Below are 19,450 nucleotides of genomic sequence, written 5' to 3'. Positions count from 1 at the left end.
TACTGGACTACCAGAAGGCAGTTTGCTGTCTCCACTTATTTTCTCTTTTCTACACCAATGATTGCACCTCGAAGGAATCGTCTGTTAAGATCCTCAAATTTGCAGATAACTTGACGCTGATTGGCCTAATATGCAACAACAATGGATCTGTTTATAGGAAGGAAGTGAAACACCTGGTGTCCTAGTACAGTCAGAATTTACAGCTGAATGCTCTGAAGACAGAAGAGATTTGGCTCGTCACTACACCAAAGTTCACACACACAAATTATATATACACACACACTCCTAGTTAGGTATATGGTCACACTTTTTATTATTAGGTGTCCTTGTCTACTATGTACTTACATCAAAAAATAAGTACTTATTGTGCTCATACTGTATTGCAGAACACCTGTGCTGCTATTGAGGTGGGATACGGGTAAGGTTAGGGACAAATTTTGGTGGTATAGGTAGGTTTAAAGGCCCCGATATACTTCAAATGAAATCGAAGAATGAACTGACGTGACGTCATTTTGAGCAAAATCAGGCCAAAACGAGTTCTAAATGGCTTGCCAAAGCAAACTCTCAGGAAAATTTTGCTCCAGCTGCAGAACACCTTCGTACTACTATTGGTCCGTGATGATAACTCTTCGCGGGTGAAAACATGAACACACTAACACACTGCTTAGTGTGATGAACGAAGGTCTTACGGGTGTGGAACATCATGAGGGTGAGTAATAAATGACATTATTTTCATTTTTGGGTGAACTAACCCTTTAAGCAATCTATTGCCATATAAAAAAAGGTGACGTGACTTTACTGGAGTGCTAATTTGCAGAGCTTGTGCTAACATATATGTTGTTATAATCAGATGCTTTTCTTAAGCTTTCTAAAAAAAAAAAAATACTTGCTGTTTACTAAATCCAGTTGTGCGTTTATTTTGTTATTGAGAGGAATATATTTACATATTTACATATTCATCTAAACGTCACTCTCAGCAGTGTGGGCAGTCAGATGTTCGATAACAGAATACAGCTGCTCACGTATTTCGAACTTTCTTTTAAGAAGAAAGAAAAAGTTTGCCGTGAGAATATTGGAGCCTTAAAGGTGGGTTAAAAGGTAAGGGAAGTGTCAACAGTGTAATTATGGATGTAATTACAGAAATTAATTACAGCTGTAATTACATGCAGGTATTAATATAAGTACAGTGTAAAAACATCATGTATGTACACAACAAGTGCATTGTATCAAATGAATAATTTAAATATTAGTACATAGTAGCTAAAAAAACCTAATGTAAAGTGGGACCGGGTACCCTTTTATATAGTGAACGGAAACTACAACAAATGTAATTTTTGTATTCCCATTTGCTCCTATAGCAAAAGAAAAAATCCACAATAGCATTTCTATGACTTTACAAAAGAGGAAAAATATTAAGAGACTGATTGCGTTGGTTTAGAAAAGAGGAAGATATCAAATTTGCTATCACTGAATTCAAAGTAGCATGTGCACATCCAAAATAACTCAGGCAGGTGCTTGATCAAAAAGAAACCTAAAATACAAAAGAACCGGCACACTGGTATTCATGCTCCCAGAGACATTTATTAATTTGCAACGTTTCGACCACAAGGTCTTGTTTCCCTGATGAAGACCTTGTGGTCGAAACGTTGCAAGTTTAATGTCTTTGAAACCATGAATAGCACTGTGCCAGTTCTTTTGTATTTTAGCTAAATTTGCTGTCACTCCCTCAGCTGCTGTGTTAGCTATTTTTTTGTAACTTGATGCCAATGCAACATAACACAAAGTAGCAAAAATATAAAAACAAACAAACAAAAAAAAAAAACTTATGCTATTAATAACTGTGGGAATATGTCATCACAGTCTAGTGAAATAATACTAATCAGGCAACCTACCAACTAGTCAATATGCACATCTCTACTAATGAGGAAGTAAGCCCTGAGAAAGTTCAAGAACTTCAACCTGCCACTGGCAGTGATGGCCCAGTTCTACAGCGGCATCATTGAATCTATCCTCAACTCATCCATAATCATCTGATATGGATCTGTCATGGCACTGGATTCAAGCAGGCTGAAAATCATCAGTTGCAATCCACCCTCCCTCCAGGACATTTATGAGTCAACATCTAGGAAGAGGGCAGTCAGAGAGCCCTCATGCCCCGCTCACCACATCTTTCAGCTGATGCCTTGCATGAAGCACCACAGAAATGTAAAAACAAATGTCCAGACACAAAAACAGCTCTTTCCCACAGGCTGTGGCCTATTGCTTCACCACAGAAATAGAACGCTACAAAAGAGATAATAGACTTCAAGCACATACTATGTAGAATATTACATAATTGATAACTTCCAGAAATATACAAAGATTAGCTGAGTACCTCAATAATACCAATATAAAACCCAAATGAATGAGTAAACAACACATTAGATTAAAAAAAAATGCTTTAAAATTAGATTTCAATATAATTGAATATCACTGGCCTATAATCAACAACAATACATTTTTACAATCAATCAATTCAATCTGTCAAAGGTTAATTGAACAATATAGTTACATTTCTAAATCTTTTTAGTAGTGTCTGATATGTGAAGCTAAGCGCAAAGAATCTCTAAGGGTTTTTCATTAACAGCCGTCAGATTAATATGTTCCTAACCTTGAATTCTTTCACTTGCTTCCCAGAAAATCTGGTGACCTGTTGCTTCAAACACATAATTACTTCAAATTCAGACAGCTGTTTTAACAAAGACGTCTGTTTGAAGTTAATTCAGCATATTAATAAAAAATGAATAGATGGCAGGGATTGAGGTGGTGTATATTGAATATCCACAGTATTTTCTAGTCATTTAGTAGAAGTTTTGATGAGTTATTGGAGCTTACTGTATAGGCCAGTTAAGGTTCTGTTTTTAAACAGGTTTCACAGACACTCTCCCCACCTGCCATTGGACAGAGAATCCCACCTAAACTCAAGTCATTGGTTAAGCCACTGTTGCTGGGCTGGTCAGGATGCTCAAACAAACAGAGATTTGTTTTGAAAGGAGAAGGGTCTGTCTGCATCCTGCAGTACTATAAACCACATCCTCGCAAGTTACGTCTACTACTAATTAGTATAGTGCAAAGAAACAATCGACTGAAACAATCTTTTCAAGTACATTTTGTTTTATGTATGAAATGTTTGAAAGGCTAACATTGTCTTATGAAGTATGAAATAACAGCTATTATTAAAACAAAAAATAAATTATACAATCAACTACAGACCAATCTGGTAATCATACCCCCAAGCTTAAAACCTTACCCTAACCCTACCCCTTTATTAAAATTAAAATTTACCGTAGAATATCCATATTTAACAAGTTATGTAGTAAAATATCTAGCTTCCGCCAGACCGTCTTCCGTATTCAACTTATGAAGAAAGTGTAAACTGGCGTCGCGTCTTTAAGCTTTTTCCATAAGTTGAATAGGGAAGGCATAGGACGTAACATAAGCTTTAACATAACATAAACTTGAACTGAATTAAGCTGGATGATGACACTAGCTGAATCGAATTTGTTTCATAATTAATATATTTTGCAGCATCGACATCGGTTATAGACCTTTTTAGTGCGATGTCACAATTACGTCACGGCATTAGCTGGAGGCAAAGCAAAGGGAAACTGGAGGCGACCAATACAAACCAGCAAAGAGTCGCGGCTACAAAAGGAGCTTAAAATGTCATATTGTTGTGTTTGCAGCGCACACTTCATATATAAGTTTAAATAAACTATTGTCATTTGTTGGTATGGATTATGGTTTGGTTCCGTGTGTAAAGTTTTTCATGCATGCCCACCTAATCAGAAATTGGGGAACAAGTTAAGTAATTTTCACGTAACGCTAACTTTTTTATCGCATAAGTTAGCTAACTTTTTTAGTAGTACAACTAAAGATTTACACGCCCTCAGTTTCTCTTTACTATACACGTTTGGTTTCTCTATCAGGTAGTCAGGAGGTAATCCTGTCAGATCGTCCATTCATTGAGTGAGTGTGTACGGGTCAGCCAATCTGGTTGCGTCCTTTCAGGTTAACTTTTTCAAATAACAATCGCGGTTTCCGGATAGCGAGTGACCTTACATATTCGTATAAAATCGGATTTTCTCCAGTCATTGCTAAAAAAACATGCTAACAACACTTCCTAGCTAGCATTAGTGAAGTGGTCAGGGGAATTGTTCTACCTCCACCTAATTAAACTTGTTTCATGATGAACTTTACACAGATATTGAACTAAACTGAATCAACACTGAACTGACTTGAGCTGAATAATAACACTATTGTCTTTTTAGTTCTGCTTTACAGCACAATTTAATTTGTCTCATATTTGATGAAGTTTTCATCATTGATTCTGTTATTTTCCTGTTTATTACTCTGAAACTGCATTTAAACAATCTATTGTATAAAGCGCTATAAAAATAAAGGTGACTTGACTAACGCCAAAAACGCTAAATGCATTAGTGACATGGACCACGACCAGTCTTAGGGGGTTTGGAATCAAATAAGAGGGCCGACACAAGGGCAAGGCAATAAATTAGAGGAAATTAGCATCTCTGTCGCCAGAGGCGACTAGTGAGACATATTCTACAGGGACAACAATACACCAGGAGGAGGTGAGCCGCCTGCAGAGTGTACATTGCTGGAAGCAGAATGAAAGGTTTGGAGGTAAAGAGCATGCCTCCTGTGGCGACTAGCAGGGGTTAGTTTGGAGAGGAAAAAGTGCTTCATGGGCGCAGTACTGAGAAAAAGCTGCACAGTAAGTGGCTCTACTTAACAGAATGGTACATCTGCCTCACTTGAATACCTATTCATAGTCCTTCGCAGAATATTTCCACTCTATTTTTTGTAAATAACAAAATCCTACAGTGCTTAATGATGAATTTAAAACTTGACTAAAACATTTTGGAAGCAATCTTTTCCCTGCTATACCTCCAATGACCCTTGAAAATGTTAAAGCAAACTCTGTGTTCCCACCTAGTTGGCAACACTGCTAAAATTAGTCTGATTTGTTTTACGTCCATGCAATCAGTGGCCAAGCAGACACAAATCAGCTCAAGGGACTTAATATTTTCAAAGTGCAACTTGGAGACCAATTCGGCACCATAAAGTCTTTTTTAACAAGGTTCACTTCACAATCAACGTCAGACTATTTTTCAGACAGGCCATAAGTGAACTTTTAAATGCTTCCAGAGACCGCTATAGCACAGAGGGTGGCCCTGTCTTCAGAAAACCCCTGTGGTGTCTGAAACCAACCATGTGGACGACTGATCACTTAAATAAGATTTGAATACATCTAGGACTTTTGTTTATGGTCAAAAAAACTAAAGAGTTTTTTTTTTTTTTTTCCACAAACGGCATACAGCCACGTATAGCGCTGCAGCAGGACCTGCTACAGACCATACAAAAATATAAAGTGATAAAATAGGAAAGAAATCTACATTATGTCTTTGAAAAGATCCAAGGTGACCATAAAACTCGCTATTCAAACCGGCCGCCTGGAGTTGAAAAGCTAAATTGGAAGTGCATTCATCAGGTTACTTTTATTACTCTTCAGGTTCAGTTCTAAACCAACGTTCAAACCACATCAGCCCTATTTCAGAGAGCTAAACATGGTTCTGTTCACATGTTGTGTGTAAACTATAGAAACAAGCAAACTAACCAAACCGACTTTTCAGGTCTCGTCTAATGTGTGAACCTGTTTCCTCTACTGTGGTTCTCTACAGATAATAAAGTGATTTGTGAGCTACTACATGGAGTATTTCCTTTAATAACAGTCATTAATTAAAAAAAGTGGGCCTGTGAGAACCATTACAAACTTTATCATCATAAAATCTAATTTGCAAGAGGTAATTAATCCACACAGAGCAAAACCAAATCTCAAACTGTAGCTATAAACTGCTTAATCATCTAGAAATTTTAGGATTGGAAGGTCTTTTCCTCCAGAACTCCACGTGGTGACACATGTGAAATATTCCTCACATTATTCCACTTGAAAAAGAAACAGATATGAGAAACAAATTCACAGTGTCTCTTGAATTTTTGATGACAGGTTTTATCAACAGTCAGAGATTGACAGTAAGACTTTACAATAAGGTCTCGTTTGTTATCATTACAGTAGTTTACTACATTAGCTAAAGGATTTGTTCACTTCAGAATTAAAATTTCCCGATAATTTATTTACCCCCATGTCATCCAAGATGTTCATGTCTTTCTTTCCTCAGTCGAGGAAATTAAGAAAAATTAAGAAATTAAGGTTTATAGTCCATATAGTGTACTTCAACTGTTACCAATGGTTTGAAGGTCCAAATTGCAGCTCTACAAAGGGCTCTACATGATCCCAGACAAGAAATAAGGGTCTTATCTAGCAAAACAATCAGTCATTTTCTAAAAAAATAAATAAATAAAAAATGCTTGTCTTGCTCTGCTCTGCGATGCAACAACTTCACACATTATGTAGTCATGTTGGAAAGGTCACACGTAACTTAGGCGGAAGTACCGACCCAGTGTTTACAAAGCGAATGTGCAAAGATTAAGTCAAATGCCCTTTACAAAAAAGGTAAAAGAACTATGTCGGATGATTTTGAAGTTGGAGGAGAAAATGAGATGGAGTTTCTCGTGTGACCTTCCCAACGTGATTACGTAATGCGTGGCAGATTGCAGAGCAGTGCAAGATGAGCATTTGTGGTTAAAAAGTATTTTTTGCAAGATAAGACCCTTATTCCTCGGCTGGGATCGTGTAGAGTCCTTTGAAGCTGCACTGAAACTGACATTTGGACCTTCAAACTGCTGGTAGCCGTTGAAAGTCCACTGTATGGAGAAAAATCCTAGAAGGTTTTTCTCAAAAAGCCTTCATTTCTTTTCGACTGAAAAAAGAAAGACATGAACATCTTGGATGGGGGCATACATTATCAGGAAATTTTAATTCTGAAGTGAACCAATCCTTTAACATGAACTACAAATGAAAAATACTTCTACAGCATTTATTAACCTTAATGTTAATTTCAACATTTACAGCCGTGGCCAAAAGTATTGGAAGTGACATAAATTAAAAACTAATCTACAAATACTGAAGCAGCAAAATTTGCAAAACACAATATTTGTCACTGCCAATACTTTTGGCCACATTTATACTGGCCAAAACATACTGTAATCAAGCAGTTTACATTAGTTAACACTGAGAAAGATTAATAAATGCTGTAAAAAATATTAGCTAATTAACTAATGTTAACAAATGAGACCTTATTGCAAAATGTTACTGGCTGTCTCATCTGATGAGGTGAAATGAGGTAAACTGGGCCACTTTTTGACAGTCACTGCAATGTCAAAAAGTAGTTCCATTTTACATGAATGCACCCTAAATAATTCTTGTAAATAGTGCTAAACATGTATTTTGTTTAAATAATCAAAAAAGCATGTCTTATTCAAATTAGGTATGGAAAGTACATTTTCAGAATTCAAAATAAAGCAATGCACAACAGTGTATTGTATGATTACAACGTTGTGCCAAAGAACACATGGTAAAATCAGAGTAATACGTAGCCTCTTGTGGCTTACTGCCCTGTCTGTAAATCATCTGGTGCAGTAATAAAACACAGTAAAATAAACATATAAGGATAAAGCAAAGATACTTGTACATGACCTACCTTCCATAACATAGACCAGAGAGCCCACATCGCCTTCTTTGATGATACAACTTTCTTTATCATACTCCACAGGGTACATGCAGTCCACAATCTCCTGAATCTGAGACAGCTCCAGGTTCTTCATGAAGTCATTGTCAAGAATGGCCTCTTTGATTAGTTCTTTAGACCTGTGGATGACAAGGATCAAAAACAGATAAAGTCATTTTTTAAAGGCATGAGCAGAATCAAACTGAAACATTGGGTTCCTCTGACAGAACTGGAAATGAAGTTACAAATCTCAGACTACCCCACCAGCGTTTAGCTCACTGGCTCTTGAGAGATGAGACAAAACAAGCAATGATCACTAGAATATTAACATGTTTTTTCCTCATTTTTTTAAATTATCACTCACTCAGCTGAAAATCCAAAGATAACCAAGACTGCTCACTAAGCAATTTGTAGGTCTATTCCATTAAATAGTGTAACAACTGTGGTACTAATGTAAAATTACACCTCTTATATAAAGTTTTCTAGATGTATCCTTATTTTTTGTTGATACTCAGCTAATCAAAATATGTAAGAATGTTTTGCTACCATTCCCATTAAGTAATGAAAGTTTCTGAATGTTCTCTGAAAGTTCAAAACATCCAGTTTATTAAAGCATTTTGTGTTAATGTTTTGAGAACATTATTAAAGACCAGGGCTGCATTTCTCAAAAGCATTGTGAGCAAAGTTGATTGTAGAGACCATGGTTTGGGCTTATGATGCTTCTGGGAAACGCACCCAGATAACTTTAAAAGAACATTTATTTAATGTTACTTGAAGAATGTTTGTTCTTAACTTTGAGAATGGTAGTCAAAGTTCTGAGGACTGTTATGGTTCGCAGAGAAGTGGAGAGGTGAGGATCTATTCGCAAGCAGTTTATTAAGATAATCCAAACAAGAAACCATCCAAACAGGAAGACGAATATACTGGAAACATAACAGCTTTACAACTGACAAACAAAGACTTAAACCAAAGAAAAGCATGCGCAAAATCAAACTGAAATATTGGGTTCCACCAACAGAACTGAAAACTGAGTCATAAATCTCTCTTTTTTTCTTGAGATTCCAGACACCTCCATTCAACACCACAGCATGTGAGATTATTCACAGAAAAGTGTCAACTTATGAAATAATCAGAGAAAATCCCCCATAGCCGGGTTTGTGAATGCAATCAATACCTCACCACATCAATGGATAAATGCCTTCGTATAGAGTGCATCTTGGCTCTACGTGATGAGTCATTTTCATTGACAACACCACAGTTCATTTGACAGTGCTTGTCAGATGGCCTTGCTAGTGCAACTGCATTCCAAGTTCTCTTTCACAAATCTATTTTTAATCATGCAACGGGTAAATTTGATTATTCAATTATTGCACAAGCAGGTCTGTTTGTGGAAATATTGAATCGCTTTTCTCCTTTGATTAGAAATGGCAGCGTGGCAGAGATGATGGCAAGAAATGGACCATCTGTGCGAGAGTGCATGAGAACTGGAGTTCGAGGAGGACATGGGGCGGACAGATGACTGCTCAGATACACTGCGTTACTACCACTCACACACTCCTGCTGGGTACTAATGTCCCATGGGCGGATGATAAGACCTCGAGATCCGTGGATCTGCCTGGACTAATGACATTAACAATCAGCACAGTTTCTGATTCGTCATCCATGTGGGCATCAGCACTACAAACAATGGCGTTTTGTATATGACACTGACCTCCCACTAAACATAACTCACTGATTCTTGAGATATGAGACAAAACATGTGATTTTACCCACCGTTTGGGAAGCAACCACATTTCTGCAATGACATTTATTAGAGATGATAATTTTTTTTTTTTTTTTACATCAAATTATGATATTACACTATCACTTACTCAGGCTACTCTTTAAGCAATTTGTAGGTTGATTCCACCCCTGCTTACTGGGGTGACGAGATACAATAGCAGACTGTTGTCACTCAATGGCTGGATGTCTAAGTGGTGTTCACAGAATAACATTGACAATTGGACAAGTTTTTGGGGCAGACCTTACACATAGTCTTAGAGCTGAAACTTGACTAACTGGGGCCCAGGTCAGGAAGCAGACAGATTGGCTAAACCAACCATCTGCTAGCTGCCTCACGTCACAGAAGTCCAATTAATCTCAGCACATAGAGATTCCTTTAACCTAGATATTTTAATATAGAGACTGTGTCTGTTCCCTAAACTGGTAAATACAAAAAACTGCCAAACCCATTTGAGGGTGATACAACAGATATAATAAACAAATGATAAAGCTTCCCTGCTGAAAAATCCAGCATAAACAATCATGGATTCCATGTTGGTGCAGGCTGGTTTATGCTGGTATAGTGCTGGTCTAGCTGGTGGACCAGCATACACTGCGTTCCAAATTATTATGCAAGTGACATTTTAGTAATATTTCAATACAAAAAAACATTCAGATTTTAGTTTTAGAAATCAACTGCCAGCAAACATGGAGAGCTTCTTGAGACTCCAGAGACACCAGCAGCTTCAAATACCTGTTTGCTGCTCAACACTGGCTTTTTTTTTATTTTTTATAGCTGCCCTTTTAATACAATACATTTTTTCGACAGGAACTTTCATTAATAAGCCTTTATCTGGCCGAGTTCTGCTGTGCTCTAAATCGCTCACAAATCTTATGATAATTCATTAATCTTCATTCAGTTTTCACACAATATTAGTTGTTTTCATGCCTTTTGCACAACATTGCACCATTTCATGCTTTTCATCTTCAGAAAGATCTTTCTTCCTCCCCATATTGCATGAGAACTGTGACTTGCTTAATAATGTGGAACAACCTCTAAGTAGGGTTTCTATAGACCTGGCAAATTATTTTGTCTGAGATTGATACCAGTTATCTAAAAAGACATGGATAAATAAACAAACAATCGTTTTCTTAGAAAAACTAAAATCTGAATGTTTATTGTACTGAAATCTTACTGATATGTCACTTGCATAATAATTTGGAACGCGGTGTATTCATGTTGTTCTCAAGCAAAATGGAGCTGGTAAAGCTGGTTCACCAGCATGGTCTTGCGGGGTTGATTCTAAGTAGGCCAGTTGTCTGTAAGCAAGCAGTGATTTGGGGACAAGCATTGTTTTTGCTTGTATTTTTTTATATATTTAACACATTCCTTTTGAAAGTTGAACACCCATGCTGGGGACCAGCAAATCAGCAACCAGCATCCCATGCTGGGGACTAGCAACCCAGCAACCTGCATCCCATGCTGGTCCCAGCATGCAAAACATACCTTATGCTGTTGATCAGCAATGCTGGATTTTTTAGCAGGGTTGGCTTGCTGAATATTAGATCCCTTTCTCCAAAAGCACTTTTTGTAAATATGATCATAGATCATAACCTAGATGTGCTGTTTGACGGAAACCTGAAGGGAAAAGGGGGAGGTGTTGCTGCAATTCATAGTAATATTTTCAGTATTACTTAGAGGTCTGGTTTCATAATTATTTTGAAGTGATGGTGCTTTTTATAACAATATCTAGTATAAACAATAAATCCTGTTTAACTTTTGTACTGATTTTTTGTCAGAGTTAGTACTGGCTAATATTGACACATGAAATCAATGTTGATGATTGTTTAAATTCTGCAGCAAAGCAATGACATCCCAGATCATTAGTCTTGTTGTATACTCCATTTAGCCAAGGCAGCAAAACCAACTACCTTGAAACAAATATGGTAGAACTATCACTTTTACCATTAAAGATTGCTTTATAAATAATCTTCCTGATTCGTTTCAACTTCTCAACATACAAAATATCTTTGAAGAAACTATCAGCTCTCTCTTTGTCCAGCACTTTAGACATGGTTGCTCCTTTGAGCTTAAAGAAGTTAAAGGAAAACAAACACAACCCTAGGTATGTATTTGATACAGTGGCGAAATTAACAAGAAATAAAGCTTCAACAAGTTTGGATGTTTTCAAACAGCAGAGCAGTAATGAGTTTATGAATCTCTTTGCTTGCAGAGATTGATACTATCAGAGAGAAAGTTATAACCATGCAACTGTCTACAGTATCACAGCAGACAGTGCACTGTAGACCCCCTGGGGAAGAATTCCATTCATTCTTTGCTACAGAAGCGGAAGAATTGTCTAAACTTGCTTAATCATCATAATAAACAACATGTATTTAGACCCTATACCGACTAAGCTACTGAAAGAGATGCTTCCAGAAGTCATAGATACTCTTCTTAATATTATCAGTTCATCATTATCATTAGGATATGTCCCAAAACTTTTAAGCAAGCTGTTATTAAACCTTTCATTAAAAAAACACAAATTGATCCTAGAGAATTAGTTCATTACAGTCCACTTCTCAAATCTCCCTTTTCAGTCAAAAATACATGTAATTATGTTCCTTCTTAGAAGGAAATGGTATATGCAAGGATTTTCAGTCAGGATTTAGACCGTATCATAGTACTGAGACTGCTCTCATTAGAGTTAAAAGTAAAATTTTAATTTTTATTAGGAGTAAAAATTATTTGCTCTTATCATCCGATCATGGTTGTATCTCTCTATTAGTGTTACAGGATGATACTATCGACCACAGCACTTACTTTGAATAGACTCTAAAATTATGTTAGGCATTAGTAGAATTGCTTTGGCATTCAAATTATATGTATCTAAACAATACCAGTTTGTAGCAGTAAATGAAGAGGTGTCATATCGATCACAAGTTCAGTATGGCGTACCACAAGGCTCAGTACTAGGACCATTGCTTTTCACCCTTGGGAGATATCATTAGGAAGCATGGCATTAGTTTTCACTGTTATTCACGGCCTGACAAAATATACCATATACCAAATATATTACATGTAATATGTCATATGAAAATATGTTTGCCTTCAACACCTATATATATTAAATTAATTTACTAAAGTGACTTAAAAAAATCAAAAAAATTTGCAGATTGTTTTTGTATTTGACAGTGTTGGCATTGAGTTGGCACATTTTGTGATAAATGTTGAATTGATACATCCAAAATAATGCATTGATATATACATTTTGGTTAAAGTTTATTTTAATAGTACACTTCAGACATTTGCAACTACATGTCAACTGACTCTCATTAGAGTATTAGGTTAGGTTAGGGTTAGTGGAATAAGTTGACGTACTTGCAAAGTTACTTATAGTCAGTAGAATGTCTTTTGTCGGACCATCAAAATAAAGTGATAGCAGATATTAAGCAGACAGTCTACTAATACTCTAATGAGAATTAGTTGACATGTAATTGCAAAGTTACTTGGTCCCACTTTATATTAAGTGGCCTTAACTACTATGTACTTACATCAAAAAGTAAGTACAATGTACTTATTTGGTTCATATTGAATTGCAAAACACTGTTTCTGCTATTGAAGTGGGATACGGGTAAGGTTAGGGAAAGCTTTGGTGGTATGGGTAGGTTTAAGGGTAGGGGTAAGGGTTAAGGGATGGGTCAACAGTGTAATTACAAATGTAATTACAGAAATTAATTACAGATGTAATTACATGCAGGTGTTTTTAAAATATAAGTACAATGTAAAAACATGTATGTACACAATAAGTGCATTGTATTAAATTATTAATTTAAATGTAAGTACATAGTAGTTTAGGCCACTTAATATAAAGTGGGACCAGTTACTTATAGTTAGTAGAATGTCTGAAGTGGACTATCAAAATAAAGTGTACTCAAGAATCAGTGAACTGCAGCATACACCTCATGTAAATCGTGTTTGTCATGTGAATCGTGTTTGTCTGTTAGTCATACAGCTGATAAGGCGTTTGAGTGATCACTGCTAATAACGGTTCAAATCAAACTCATAGAGACAGCATGAGGATATGCACGATCATTTGTATGCATATAAATTCCAAGGGGAACATGCGACTGAAACTAATGGAACACTTATAGGATTATAAACTCATTTCATGTGTTGTTTTCTTATCCCCCGATTGTGCAATTGTCTAGAGAAATATGGCCTCAATTGTTCCTTCTGTCTGACGCTGAATAGGGGATTAACGACAAATCATTCCACGTTTCATACTTGATAAAGACCTTGCAGTGAGATAATCTATTATTCACACACAGACATGGGCAGCCATTGACCAACAATAATGAGAGGTGTAAAAAAAAAAAAGACAAGGGGACAGGGGAACAGAAGCCAGATAAGGATTGATCACTCAAAATGGTACAGGTGCAGGTACAATATGTAAATATAAGGAACAATGTACTGTGTTAATATGAAGCATTGACCTGTATTTTGAAGTATGCATTGCATTGTGTCTGTAAAATTAACAGATAATGTCCTGGCAGAAAATTATCAGTTCTTTTTTTTTTGTTTGGATTTTTTTCTTACAGTTTGATGCTGTACCATTAGCTCACATTCCCAAATCAAATATGAAATTAAATGCCAATAACAAAACAAAGGTATTACAATATGATTGCTAAAGCATATCATGGTTTCCACAAAAATATTTAGCAGCAAAACTGTTTTTAACATTGATAATAATAAGAAATGTTAGGATTTTATAATGATTTCTGAATTTAAAACATTTTAAAATAGATTTCAAATAGAAAACACTTTTATAGTTTTAGTAATATAATTTATTTTCATTATTTTTAATATTTAAAAAAGTCACACAGGCATTTGGTAGGGCTGCCCCCTAGTAGTCGACTAAACGTTAGTTGACGAGAAGAGCTAGGAAGTGGCACAGGAAGAGGAAGAGGCACAGGAAGTGGTGACGTCACGCAGTCCGTGAGGGACAGATCGTTAACGGCGGGTCCTTGTGGTAATTACAGTATGTCGGACAGGAAATCCAAACTTTCGCCTATCCATCGACCTCAAATACGGCTTAGAATTTTAAACATGTAGTAGCAACTTTACTTGGTTGCTCACTTGAATGTTAACCTAGATCTATTATAATTCACAATAACAACAAAACGTAATATAAATGTGCAATTAGTTGACTAATGGCTTGAATGAATGACTGCTAGTCAACTAGAAAAATCTTTAGTTGGGGACAGCTCTGATTCACAGAAATGAATGCAAATCAAGGATGCAAACTTGATCAAAAATGAGACTATTTCAAATTCATTATTCAGCTCAATTCAGTTCAGTTCAATAAATGTATTAACTTCATAATTTTTGATAAAACAAGATCAATTGAGCTATTTAAGCAGCTCTACTGATTAGTGTCGCTATTCAGCTAAAAGGGATAGTTCACCCAAAAATAAAAATTCTGCCATCATTTACTCACCCTCAAGTTGTTACAAACCTATATGAATTTCCTACTTCTGTTGAACACAAAAGAAGATATCTTCAAGAAAATGGGTAACCAAACAGTTAATGGGCCCCACTGACTTCCATAGTATGTAAAAAATAGGGCGAGTAAATGATGACAGAATTTTCATTTTTGAAAATTAAACTATCCGTTGAAGTCAGTTCAGTGTTGATTTAATAGCATTGCCAATGTTGCAAAATTTGTTTGATTCAACTATAAAGCAGCTCTACCGAAGACAATAGTGTCATTATTCAGTTCAATTTTTGAATCGTCAAATTTGATTTCATGTTGTCAAAGTTTTCACTCAAAATTTGCCTACCCTGCTCTAAGCATCCAATGCGATACCATATCAGACCGTTGGTATCATGACCTATTTTGAATGGCAAATCACTAATCCATAAATCGTTTTAAAGTATTCCGCTTAGAAGATCACGATCAGAGCCCAGGCCACATTCAAAAACACACCGACATGAATGAAGACGGTCAATAGTGTATCGTATGCTGTAACAGTTCTCATGTTAGAGTGCAATTCCTTCTTGTTTGCCTAATTTTAGCTCTTCAATTCCCAAAGGCTCCTTTACCAGAAACAGTCCATGTTGACCAAAATCTAGACACTGTTCCAAAGGAAATTAACAGTGCTGACTGAAATCAAAATGATGCTTTTGAAAATAAAAAAAGGAGAGAATAACCAATGGCATATTGTCAGATTGTTAGCCAGTGATCAATGTCAACCCCTGTTTCCTCATGTTCATTAATGCAAACTAAAAAGCCATCACAACCAACTTTCTCCTTGAGCTCAGAGATGCAGGTGGTGGACAGATTTCAAAGTCTTCAGAGATGGGCAACAGTACCGCTCCAAAGGGGTTACCATAGCAAAAAGTGCAGAAAATGCCACTTCGCAATTTCATCAGTCTTTGATATTTGAGGCATCATTATAGTGTGGCCTGGCAGGCCGCTCGGAGGAATGCCAGACTGATTGTTAGGCCAGATGGAGCATGGCTTTGTTGAGCCACGCTGAATAACTTCAGATAGGCTGGCAGATAGTGTAGATTGGCACACTTGCAGTATGTGCTGCCATCTCCTACCTAACAGTCCTTCCCTCTCAGCATGCTTTTTACAGCTCTTAACCCACTCTCCACTCTTTTGTTTAACAAAGATTCATGTCTGCCCAGACACGGAGAACAACACTGAGCGATTTCCTTAAAAGGAGAAAATATGCTCTTTTGGTGGGAAGCAAGATGGATACATTCCGCAAAACTTAACTGGGGCCCCAGAGTGGGAGAGGACAATATAAAGACACTCATGGTTGTTCACCGTGTCACAAACATTAAAACAAATGTCAGGTGTCCCAGCATTTGATTTGAAAGGTCAGTGTTGTGCATCAGTGCAATAAAGGACAAAAGAAGTATAATTGTAGCCTTTGTATAATGTTTGTGCTTTAAAATATTCCATGGGGAGAATTATTGTTGCAGCAGATGTATGTTTGCTTCCACTATTTCTGTTCCCGACAAAAGCCAAACATCAATATTGCTACCAACCCGTTTTTAAAAAACTATGCATTAAAAAAAAGACACAACCAATCTGTGCTTGATGTTTTGAGCAAGCAATTATGGTCAGCTTTTGAAACAAAGCATTATTCTCTTTCTTTTAAAGGGTTAGTTCATGCAAAAATGAAATTTCTGTCATCAAGTACTCACCCCCATGTCGTTCCACACCAGTAATACCTTCGAAACACAAATCAGAGGGTATCTGATCCACACATAGGCAGCAACGTCATTGCACCTTTTGACGTCCAGGAAGGTTGAAAACATGGTTAAAATAGTCAACATGACTACAGTGGTTCAACGAGAATACTTTTTGTGTGCAAAAACAAAACAAAAATAACGATTTTATTCAACAATTTGAACCGTTGTCATACGTAGTGAACTTAGTGCAGGCTTCCTTGTTTACGTCCAAACGCCAACTCAGTATTGGCCAAAACTGAACACGTGAGCAGCACGACGCATGCATGTGATGCCGACACAGGATCCGGCCAATAATGAGACGGCATTCCGACGTAAACAAGGAAGCCTGCACTACGTATGACAACGGTTCAAATTGTTGAATAAAGTCGTAATTTTTGTTTTGATTTTGTGCACAAAAAGTATTCTCGTCGCTTCATAACATTAAGGTTGAATCACTGTAGTCATGTTGACTATTTTAACCATGTTTTCAACTACCTTTCTGGGGTGCGTTTCCCAAAAGCATCGTTAGCCAACTATAGTCACAAGTTCAATTGAATTCTATTGGTAACGACCGAAATTGCGATGATGGTTGGCTTTGGGAAACTCACCCCTGGACATCAAAAGGTGCAATGACATTGCTGCCTATGTGTGGATTCATATACCCTCGGATTTCATCAAAAAATGCTTAATTTGTGTTCCGAAGATGAATGAAGGTCTTATGGAAGTGGAACGACATGAGGGTGAGTAATAAATGACAGAAATTTCATTTTTGGGTGATCTATCCCTTTAAATAGACAAAATTAGGACAATATTATTCCCATTGTAAATAGAATTATTTAACAAAAATGTAGAAATGCCCTAGAGTGCAAAATGAGCCATCAGTATTGTAAAAAAGGTAAATGACAATTAACAATGACCATGATAAACAAGATGTGCCAAATTCAAGGAAGTGTGGTCTTGGTAGTCATGAACGCTTATACAATGTTCAGGATAATGAAAGAGCTTCTGCAAAGAAAAGGGATTCATTTAAATTATAGTCTCACATACCCAGTTCTCTATAGTCTCAAATATACTTTATAATAAAACTATCATAGCTGCAATTTTAATTAACTCATCTGTCAACATGACGGCAAAGAATTGCAGAGTTGGTGCAAACATACTCACATCGCTTTGATCAAATGATTTCTTAAAGGGTTAGTTCACCCAAAAATGAAAATGATGTCATTAATGACTCACCCTCATGTCGTTCCAAACCCGTAAGACCTCCGTTCATCTTTGGAACACAGTTTAAGATATTTTAGATTTAGTCCGAGAGCTTTCTGTCCCTCCATTGAAAATGTATGTACGGTATACTGTCCATGTCCAGAAAGGTAATAAAAACATCATCAAAGTAGTCCATGTGACATCAGTGGGTTAGTTAGAATTTTAAATATTTAAAATTTAAAATAACAAAAACTACGACTTTATATAGCATTGTCTTCTCTTCCGGGTTTGTTGTCAATCCGCGTTCATGACTCCACAGTGACGCTGCTGATGTGTTATTTGGTGCACCCGAGCTTCGTTTACAGTCTGACGCTGTTTACGCTGTAAACAAAACAACCTTCGCAAACATGTTTAAGGATTTCGCCACAGAGGAATACTTGCATTTTTTTGCTCAGCCATATTTATTTGAACCTGAATACACGGATGAAGAACTAAGAGAGATGGAAGAAGCTCCTACACAGCAGCAACCGCTGTCACAAGCAGCGTCACTGCGGAGCCGTGAACGCGGATTGACAACAGACCTGGAAGAGAAGACAATGCTGAATAAAGTCGTAATTTTTGTTATTTTTGGACCAAAATGTATTTTCGATGCTTCAAAAAATTCAAACCAACCCACTGATGTCACATGGCCTACTTTGATGATGTTTTTATTACCTTTCTGGACATGGACAGTATACCGTACATACATTTTCAATGGAGGGACAGAAAGCTCTCGGACTAAATCTAAAATATCTTAAACTGTGTTCTGAAGATGAACGGAGGTCTTACGGGTGTGGAACGACATGAGGGTGAGTCATTAATGACAGAATTTTCATTTTTGGGTGAACTAACCCTTTAACTGCTGTTTTCTCACTTCTATCATTATTGTTGTGTGTTTACTTTGTTTTTGAGAGGAAAGCACAAGGCACATATTTACATATTCATCTAAAGTCGCTCTAGGTTGCGTGGACGGAGTCTGGATGTTCGTTACCAGTATATCTCTTCAAGGGTATTTCCAACTTCTTTTTTACATCTAAACAAAGATCGAAAAAGAATTTTGCCATGAGTATATCAGAACCTTGCATCACATTCGGTCTCTTGTACTTTATGTTTGCACGAGTGCAAGCATGATCAATTTGCAACTTGCTGGCTGCAGTTCACTTAACGGCCACCAGTGTCGCTAATAACAAGGGTTATTTCTGAATTCCACATATAGCCCCTTTAATTCAACCATCAAGTAAAAAGTAATCACACATTTTACTTACACCTTGAATAAATGTGAGTGTACACATTTTAATACATTTAAAAAAAAAATAATAATATTATTATATAATAAAATATATATTTTTTAATATTATGAATTATTTATAAATATCTTTCTATTTTTTGAGTCACACCTCATGCCATTTTACATCAACTAACCTTGCCTTGTCATAAAAAGTTTTTTTTTTTTTTTTTCTGCAAATGTGAAGGGTCATGACATGAGAAATCTTTTAATCAATTTGCCTTG

General features: G+C 36.5%; 1 protein-coding gene across 2 annotated transcripts in view; it reads right to left on the bottom strand.

Moving 5' to 3' along the window:
- Window positions 1-19,450, bottom strand: part of prkg1b (protein kinase cGMP-dependent 1b) — a 198,549-nt gene that overhangs the window by 164,020 nt on the left and 15,079 nt on the right. For both annotated transcript variants that reach the window (XM_048169848.1, XM_048169847.1), the window contains exon 2: window positions 7,662-7,828. In XM_048169848.1, coding sequence (XP_048025805.1) covers window positions 7,662-7,828 — 167 coding nt within the window. The remainder of the gene's footprint in view (window positions 1-7,661; window positions 7,829-19,450) is intronic.

Source organism: Megalobrama amblycephala, linkage group LG20, assembly GCF_018812025.1.
Source record: "Megalobrama amblycephala isolate DHTTF-2021 linkage group LG20, ASM1881202v1, whole genome shotgun sequence".
In the NCBI taxonomy this organism is placed as follows: Eukaryota; Metazoa; Chordata; class Actinopteri; order Cypriniformes; family Xenocyprididae; genus Megalobrama; species Megalobrama amblycephala.
The sequence above is the reverse complement of the archived record's forward strand: the minus strand, read 5'-3'. Positions and strand labels throughout refer to the sequence as shown.